General features: G+C 38.7%; 1 protein-coding gene across 3 annotated transcripts; it reads right to left on the bottom strand.

The window, feature by feature from the left end:
• Positions 1-415: 415 nt before the first annotated feature.
• Positions 416-2,577, bottom strand: LOC110095357 (tetraspanin-19-like). Of its 3 annotated transcripts, none has more exons than XM_020820872.2 (3): positions 2,463-2,577; positions 2,123-2,291; positions 416-584 (listed from the first exon to the last, which is right to left on the bottom strand). In XM_020820872.2, the coding sequence occupies exons 2-3, from the start codon at positions 2,287-2,289 to the stop codon at positions 431-433; spliced, it is 321 nt and encodes a 106-aa protein (XP_020676531.1). In that variant the 5' UTR covers positions 2,290-2,291; positions 2,463-2,577; the 3' UTR covers positions 416-430. The 3 variants fall into 3 exon arrangements, with proteins under 3 accessions (XP_020676531.1, XP_020676532.1, XP_020676530.1); XM_020820873.2 differs by having other exon boundaries at positions 2,429-2,520; XM_020820871.2 differs by having other exon boundaries at positions 2,123-2,546.
• Between the last annotated feature and the right edge of the window lie 6,062 nt (positions 2,578-8,639).

The raw sequence follows: 8,639 nt of genomic DNA, 5'->3' as shown, positions 1-8,639 counted from the left end.
TCTATTTTGATATTGAAATATCCTTTTTTTGTTCATAATCTATTTAGCAAAAATTTGAAATTTGGGATGGAATAAAATTTGAATTTTATGTTTTTTTCATAACAAAGTTTAATTGTAATGATTATCTCCTCATATTCTCAAAAATATTTCGCATAATTAAAATAGGTTTATTAAGTGAAATAGATATTCTATGTTACCTCCTCACTACGCCCAATTCTACGATGGTGCCTAGCACGTCTAATTGGGCTGTCATATTGTCTTGAGGGTATTATCACCTTTTGGCAACATTGAAATCAACTATGAACGTTGATCAATTGACAATGTTTTATTTCATCTTTCATTTAGTTGAAAAAGATACCTAAAATGTAATATTAATCAGCCCTTTCATGCATGATAAGTAAACATAACTTCATGAAAATACAACCAAATTCTAGAGAGCAAAAATAAGCAGAATATTTGGTTTGGCTTCAATGGAAAAGGATACACAGGAAAGACAATGGCCATTGATAGTTTCAGCAGCAATGTGTCCCGAGCATGTTATCACACACAAGAAGATCCCTAGTCCAAGAAAGGTGAAAATGAACCTGCAAATCAGCATTAATTAGTTTATATAAATTCCAATGCAGTTCAGATATGAAAACCCACATGAAACTTCTAGCATATGGCTGCTTCCATATTAAGAGACTGTATAACTTCTCGACTTAAATTAAAAGTAGTGACAAAATTAATAACAAGCCAACTTAGATGAGTTGTTAAGTAACATTGCCATTTGAGTACTTCTAACCAATAAAAAACACTCTAAAATAGACGAATCTAAACATATTAATTCAAAGTTGTTAAATGAAGAGACTTTACAAAATACTCACTTTAAGGGGCTGTTTAGTAGTAGGATTTAGGCCGGATGTGAGTGAAATCCAGCCAAACGGCCTAAAATGCAAAACCAGATCTCACGGCAAATGAAAGCCGCCGTAGACGGAAAATTCCGCCTTTTTGTGCTAAATCTTGGTCTTCCGAAATCCTGTTTTTTTGTCGGATTTATGAAATCCATTGGCTCGATAGGAAGAGTGCGCTTGTTAAATCTGTTCTATAGCCAAACAGTCACACGGGATTTAAAAGGATTTATCATGAAAGTTACCTAACAGTTTTCCGGATTTAGGCCCCTTTAGGATTTCCGAAATCCGGATTTAGAGGATTTACGAAATCCTACTTAAAACAAATCCTAGGTGCTACCAAACAGCCCCTAAGAGATAAAATCTCTCCCTAAATATATTTTTCATGAATAAAAAGACCTAGCACCAGATCAAACAACATAATGACATCTTGGTGGGAAAAAAAAACTATTCCCTTTACTCAGGTAAAATATCGGGTGTCTGAGGAAGCAATTTGATAAAATGTTGGACTCCAGCCATAGATGAAATCATGAAAACCAATTTCTCCTAAGGACATGATAAAAAATTATTGAAAAACTGACTGCTGTAACTTTTATCATGTCACTGCTTGCACAAAATATCTCAATTTAAAGAATGGGTCGAATGGATCAGAAGACTAAATCAATTCAGCAACCAATAAAAAATCATTTCATAAATGGATCAGAAGAAGATTTTAAGTATTTCAGCAATTATAATCCTTCTTTAATTCAATTTTCCTGCGTTGATGGGAAAGCTTTACTGCGCATTCAAGTCAAAAACATAAAATGTTTTTGCCAGAAGCATTCCAAAATTCATCTGCCGTATATAATTTGTTTTAATGAAAAACTAATTACGCCATCTAACAAAAAATAAAATACCAACAGGGATTTATCGGAATAGATAAAAATACAATCTTGCAATCTTTCAGCTAAAAACAGACAAAAAATTAAGTGATCTAACATTCTATCCCCCAACATGGCCCACTAAATAAAGAATAAATCTATACTACTTCAAATAAATAACTGACAGCTGACTAAACTGGCGCTGATATTACCTAAAAGATACCAAATATATCATAACAATAGAAGCAGAACTGATTTGAAAGTTCGTTTTTTGAGACAAAGAAGAAAATCTTTAACATGAAAACAGATCATCCAGAAACTATTCATCAAGATGAACGGGCAATGTAAATGGAAGGAAGAAGAGTGGCGGACCATGGAGGGTTCGAACCAGAGAAGCCCGGGGAGAGCTCGCTCATTTCCCGGAACCAAGCACGAACCATCCAGAGAGAGTATAGAATCATGGCCATCCCTACAAGTCCGATCACCGAATTCACAATCTTCAACGTCGATTGAAAGCAAGCCCTCGCCCATTCAGCCATCTCTGCGCTTTCCAACGACACCAAATGGTAAAGGTAAAATGACAAAGTGCGTATAAGAGAAGAAGGAGAGCCCAAGCGTAACAAAAACCGAACTTTGGGCGGAAGGAAAGAACAAATTGGAATAAAAGAAAAAACTTTCCAATATGGATCGAACGGAAACTCCAATAGAGGACCTATCCGTGCATTGAATATGATGGAACCATTCCGCAAATGCGACGAGGGTTTTCCTACCACCTTGATGGAATGGCCTTATACAGACTGTCGGGATAGCTTGTACCACACTCAGACTAACTTTTTCGTTGAATCTGTGCCGTCAATCAGTTTTAAGAGTCCCTCCGGTGTATGCCGCGTGTTAGTTCATTGAAGTGGTAGCTTTTTAGTTTTTTACCACCACTATCAATCCCCACCTCATTTGCCATTTGCCAGGATAAAAAAGCTATCTTGGATAAAAGTAAATAAATTACAATATTCAATTCGTTGGAGAATGTGAATTGACTCTTCAGAGATATGTGGCATATTGGCATGTTGTTGTACAGGCTAATCGGCAATCTTTCTCTGTTCTCTTTATTCTTTTGATTTTGTTGTGCAGTTTTTTGAGGTGCTGGGCAACTTTGGTGGGCTTGTAAATCTGGTAGATTTACACTCAATTTTTTTTTTTTTTTTTTTTTTTTAATTTTTTTTTTTTTTTTGAACAGCTTAAGATGCCCCAAAAAGATGCTCGGCAGCATGACTAATCCTCAGCTAACCTAGAAGAGTCACCTATCTCAGAAACTGCATGACCCGCACTTGATTGGGCCCCACTTAAGAGGCTTTGCTGTTGGAATCAAGCACAGGTTCGAGGTTCCAACCGTTCTCGCCCACCAACTAAGCCAAGCAACAATGGGTTCTAGGCAGTTTTTCATTGTGATGGTTTAGGCCAACATTTTGTTGGGTGGGTTTTGCATATTGTGATTGTTCTTCGATATTTTTAAACTAGTTCCTTGTCTTTATTCTCACTATAATTGCCTTTGTTATGAATCTTTTGTTTTTCCATTGATCTTCAATTTGTAGTCGGCTCATTATTTTGTCATCTTCATCGCTATAAGCTATTGGGTATCAAATGGTTTTCACTGCCGGTTTGGTTGGCACATCTATTTGAGCTTCTTATTCATGGAATTATAATTTATTTTGACTCAGTTTCGAACCACCAGCTGTGATATTATCTGTTGCGTCCAGGAATATTCGCGACGGTAGAGAAAAATAAAGTTTAGCGTCTTAGCATTTACGAAGATACAGCACGCAAGCAGAAAGAGAGAGATCAAGACACTCGATCTTTTTTACGTGGAAAACCCGAAGAGGGAAAAACCACGGGGCCTCACCCAGGTGAAAAGATTCCACTAAACTTGAGTGAATTATAAGGGTTGGCCCTTCCCTCGATTTAGAGGTGGTCAGATTACAGTAATTTGAAGAGATAGTCAAAGGACCGATGATGGTCGGACGAAAATCCGACGGGTTTAGTGCAGAAGTTTGGCTGACAAGGAACGATCCGATGAAGGTCTGACGGTGAACGGCGGCCGGGCGGTGGTCCAGCGATGGCCGGGCTGAAGTCCAACTGCGTTCGGCGGCCGGGCGGTGGTTCGGCAATGGTTGGCGGTCGGAAGGTGGTCCGACGAAGGTCGAGCAGAAGTTCGGTGGCGGCTGGGCGGTGGTCTGACAAAGGTCGAGCTGAAGTCCAGCGGCAGTCGGCGGCCGGGTTGAAGTCCGGCGGCGGTCGACTGCCAGGCGGTGATCCGACGAAGGTCGGGCTGAAGTCCGGCGGCGATCGGCGACTGGGCGGTGGTCCGGCGATGGTCGGTTGCCGGGCGGTGGTCCAACGTAGGTTGGGCTGAAGTCCGACTGTAGTCGGCGAGCTGAAGTCCGGCGGCGGTTGGTGGCCAGGCGGTGGTCCGACGAAGGTCGGGCTAAAGTCCGGCGGTGGTTCGACGAAGGCGGTCGGCGGCCAGGCGGTGGTGCTAGAGCTCTTGAAGCTTCAGAGCTCTCCCTAATCTCTAGCCAAGCCCCCCTTCATGTAGAGAGTGAGGGTCTATTTAAAGATTTTCATGAGTGGCACACCTCGTAAATCTAGAGAAGATCTAGGGCAGGGTCGGAGTGCTCCATCGGATGGCTCGTATTGATTCCTCTGGTCGTACAGAGTTTTTCAACTGTTTAAGTGTCTTAATAATGTTGGAATTCAAAGAGCTTGGGCTCGTTAGATTATTCTCGTCGAGACGCTCGATTTGACTATAAGCATGCCATATTTGAATATTATTTCATCACCCAAATAATGCTTTTACCCTTCCAAATGTGGTCTGGGCCCCTGATTCCGACCCATTTGGGCTTGGGTTGGACCAATTTTTGTGCTGTTTGGTTCATCTCTTTGAGATGTTCAATTTGACTATAAGTTTGCTGAAATTAGAATTCAGGTGATCCCAAATTTGATTTTGAAAGTTTCCAATTTGAATATGCCTTGAGATTCGTGCTCGAACAAAGCAATTTTTGATGACGTATCATTATCTTTTTTTATTATTGACTTTGATGATATTCTTGCACAATCCAGCAAGTGCTTGATTGATCGCATCTTCTTAAAGTTTATGTTGTTATCAGATGAAGCTTATTTTTAGTACACAACCTCTAACAATTAATTATTTTGTGTGGACGCCGAACACCGTCCGGAGACCAACCAGAATGCGTCACGTCACCCTTTGATTGGTACCGCGGCTCGGTATTGCTGATGTGACACCTTATGATTGATCTCCAAACGACGTTCTGCATCCAATCTCCTCACAGAATAATTTCTCCAACCTAACGACTGTTTTTCACTTGTGTTGTTCTTCACATTTTCATGACTATCATAATGGCCAAACATAATCATATCACTATCATTCCTAAAACATCAAATGACAGTCATCTCACAAATGTTTGGCTCATCTCTATTTTTAATACATTCTATGAAGTGTTTGTTATGTTTATCATTGATTATATAAAAATCTATCTTACCAATTATCATTCACTCCATGCACTTAGGTTGCCTTTATAAAAAAAAGACATTATTGTTAACATTTTTTTCTCCAAATCTATAAAAAGTTCAGTAATCACCATTATTATGAGGTTTTTTTGCCAATACTGATTAAGTGAAAGTCTGTATAACATGGATATTTCAAACCTTTTAATAGTTTTATAAGGGATATCCTTTGTCACTATCTTCATTAATTTTTTGTCTAATCAAAGAGGTTGCTATGAATAAGCTCTACGCAACTATTCTTGCTCTAAACTTTCATACACGTCACTTGATATATGTCAATAATTTTCTTGTTTTTGGGCATGCTAATGCTTACACTATAAATTTGTCACAATCTAACTCAATAAGACCCACATACTAGATAGATTCTATTGTGTTGACTACCAACAGATGAACTCGAAGATTTAGTTTTGAAATTTCCTTCCCAATATAAACTTTAAAACAATAATAAACATAGAATGTAATGAAAATAAACTCATAAAAAAAATTCCTTTCATTTATCATAAAGAAATATTTGTCATTATAGTGCATGACTACAAACTGAATTATATAATAGAGCAATGAAACTATTCATAATTGTGTAAGAATCAAAAGAAGAAATGTTTATACTGACTTAGGCCATAATCTTAAAAATTGTTAATAAACTGGCTCTTTCTCATTCTCATGCTAAAAAAAAAAGTAAAACATCTATGAGCTAACACAACTTAGTGGGCCACTAGATGTGTCAAAATAGTTTTTTATGTCTTGTGTGTTTGCCCGAAATTGACCCGCTCTTAATGTGTCTGACCCAAACCCCAACCTCTTATCCAAATGGATTAAAAACCTAGATCTGAACCCGACCTGACATAATCCGACCCGACCCGTCGACTTGATTGAGTGCCACGGGCGACAGGGTGAGTGTGAGTATGCCGAGCAGGCAAGGATGAAGGTGACCACGTTGAGCGGGCAAGGGAAAGAGCGTGAGGGGGAGTGCAAGTGCAAGCGCGAGCCGGTGAGAGTGAGTGCGGGCGCAAGCAACCAAGAGAGAGGCCACAAGCAAGTGCGAGAGTACAAGTGAGAGGTCGCGGGTAAGCTCAAACGGGTGAGTGCCAACCGATGGTTGAATCAAATGAATTGCATTCATGATTGCAGGTTAACAAAAACCCAACCTGATATTTCAATTGGCTCAAAATTTTAAACTTGAACCTGATATATTTGTTAAATGGGTTGACCCAAATTTGAAATTTTTTGGTTGGGTTCAGCGCAAATTTTCAGGTCGTGTCATATATTGACACCCCTGGATGCCACAAATATCAATATAAATTTTCAAATAATTCATTTATTAAATATTTATAAGCAAATTTAAATGCAACATAATAAATCAATGTGTTGAGCAGGAATAATAATAGCAATTATCCATAATTCAACTAACAATGTTGGGAATGTAAATAAATTATAATTATCGTCTTCATATTATAGAACAGAAAGTGACATATTTTCACCTTTCATAGATATAATCTAAAGATTATAGACCCTTATTGGATATGTCATCAAAAATTTATTTTGATCGGACATGAATCTAAACACAAAATCAAGTTGGAAACTTCCAAAATTAAATATGGAACCGTCCGAACTACAATTTCATCAAATTTATAATCGAATTGAACGTCTCAAAAATGCAAAACCAACGACATAAATTTGACTAAATCCAAGCCCAAATGGGTCTAAATCGAAGACCCGAAGCGCATTTGGAAAGTTCAAACAATACATTAGATGATTAAATAATTTCCAAATGTAACATGCCTATAATCAAATCGAGCAACTAAACAAGGCAAATCTAACAAGCCTAAGCTCATCAAATTATGATATCATTAAGACATTCAAATGCCTAGTAAATAATCCACAATCAAGGGAATCAATATCGGCCATCTATTCAAAACACTCTCAACTTACCATTGATCTCTCTCCTAGTTATTAGTCATGACACTCTAAAAAAACTATAAATAGACCACTTATTCATCATTGAGGGTAGGGGTGTCAATTTCAGGTGACAGGTTGGGATTTGGCTCAAACCTGAAACTGACCCGATGACACTATTCGGTTCAACTCGAATTTGACCCGTTTTGTAATCAAGTCAGTTTATTGGACCCGAACCTGACCCGATTCGGGTCAGGGTCAACCCAACACGATCCAAATGACCTTAGACTGTCAAAAATTTGCTAATTTTTGGGTAAAAAATGGGTCAATCTCCTATTTTCGGGTCAAAATGGGTTTTGGGTCACAAACGAGTCAATTTTGGGTTTTTGGGTCAACTCGAAATTGACTTGTTTTTTGAAACGGGTCTATTTGTTGATCCCGGGCTCGGCCCGTTTCAGGTCCAGGTTAACCATACTCCAAAGGTCATATTCGAGTCAGATTTTTGGGTTGTGTCAAATATTATCACCTTTAATTGAGGGGGACCCAAGCAAGGAAGAGAGAGAGAGAGAAACCAGAGATCTCTTGCCATGAGACTCCTCAATCACTACCAGACTTCCACCCAACCACTAACTGTCGTTGGACTTCCACCTTACCACCGATTATTGTCAGACTTTCGACTGGCCATCAATTGACGTTGAACTTCTACCAAGACATCAACTGACGATAGATTTTTGCCTGGTCAGCAACTGACGTTGGACTTTTGTCCGGCCACCGACAGACGCCGGACATTTTCCCAACAATCAACTGACGCCAGATTTTTGCCCAGCCACCGACTAACGCCAGACTTTTGCCCAGCCACCAACTAACGCCAGACTAATTTGCCCCATTACTGAGCATCATTGGACTTCCATCCAATCTCCATTCATAACTAGAGTTCAATCTGACGGTTGAATATTTTAATCTGATCATTCTGAATTGAAGGATGATTCAGTCACATGTAATCTACTCAAAAGCTTGTGGAGCCATTGCAACTGAGTGTGGGCATCGTGGTTTTTCCCCTTTTAGTTTTTTTCCACATAAAAATCTCGTGTTCTCTATTTTTTGTGCTCAATATTCATACAACACTGAGACGTAAAATTCTAACTTATCACTATGTATATTCTAGCCCGCAACACTTATGATCTCCGGGACTAGCTCTAGAACACAAAGATTTACACACACATACAAAATACTCTCAAGCACATGCATAATAGTTCAAAATATAGAGATTCAAACAATTGCCTCTTTTGAATCAAGTTAGAACATATTGAATTGAATGCTGAATATGGAGGTGTCACATAATTCTCTTCAAACGATCTTTTTTCGCCTTCGCCATGTATATGGGACTTCATGCTAATTGTAATAAATCTAAAATATG

The sequence above is a fragment of the Dendrobium catenatum genome, unplaced genomic scaffold (genome assembly GCF_001605985.2).
Source record: "Dendrobium catenatum unplaced genomic scaffold, ASM160598v2 fragScaff_scaffold_946, whole genome shotgun sequence".
NCBI lineage: Eukaryota > Viridiplantae > Streptophyta > Magnoliopsida > Asparagales > Orchidaceae > Dendrobium > Dendrobium catenatum.
The sequence above is the reverse complement of the archived record's forward strand: the minus strand, read 5'-3'. Positions and strand labels throughout refer to the sequence as shown.

Bases quoted from the DNA above. Each gene is read 5' to 3' on its own strand.
- LOC110095357 (XM_020820872.2), bottom strand. From the start codon at position 2,289: ATGGCTGAATGGGCGAGGGCTTGCTTTCAATCGACGTTGAAGATTGTG. The intron at 585-2,122 runs GTCCGCCACTCT...GCTGATTTGCAG, and splicing joins TCTGGTTCGAACCCTCCATG to GTTCATTTTCACCTTTCTTG.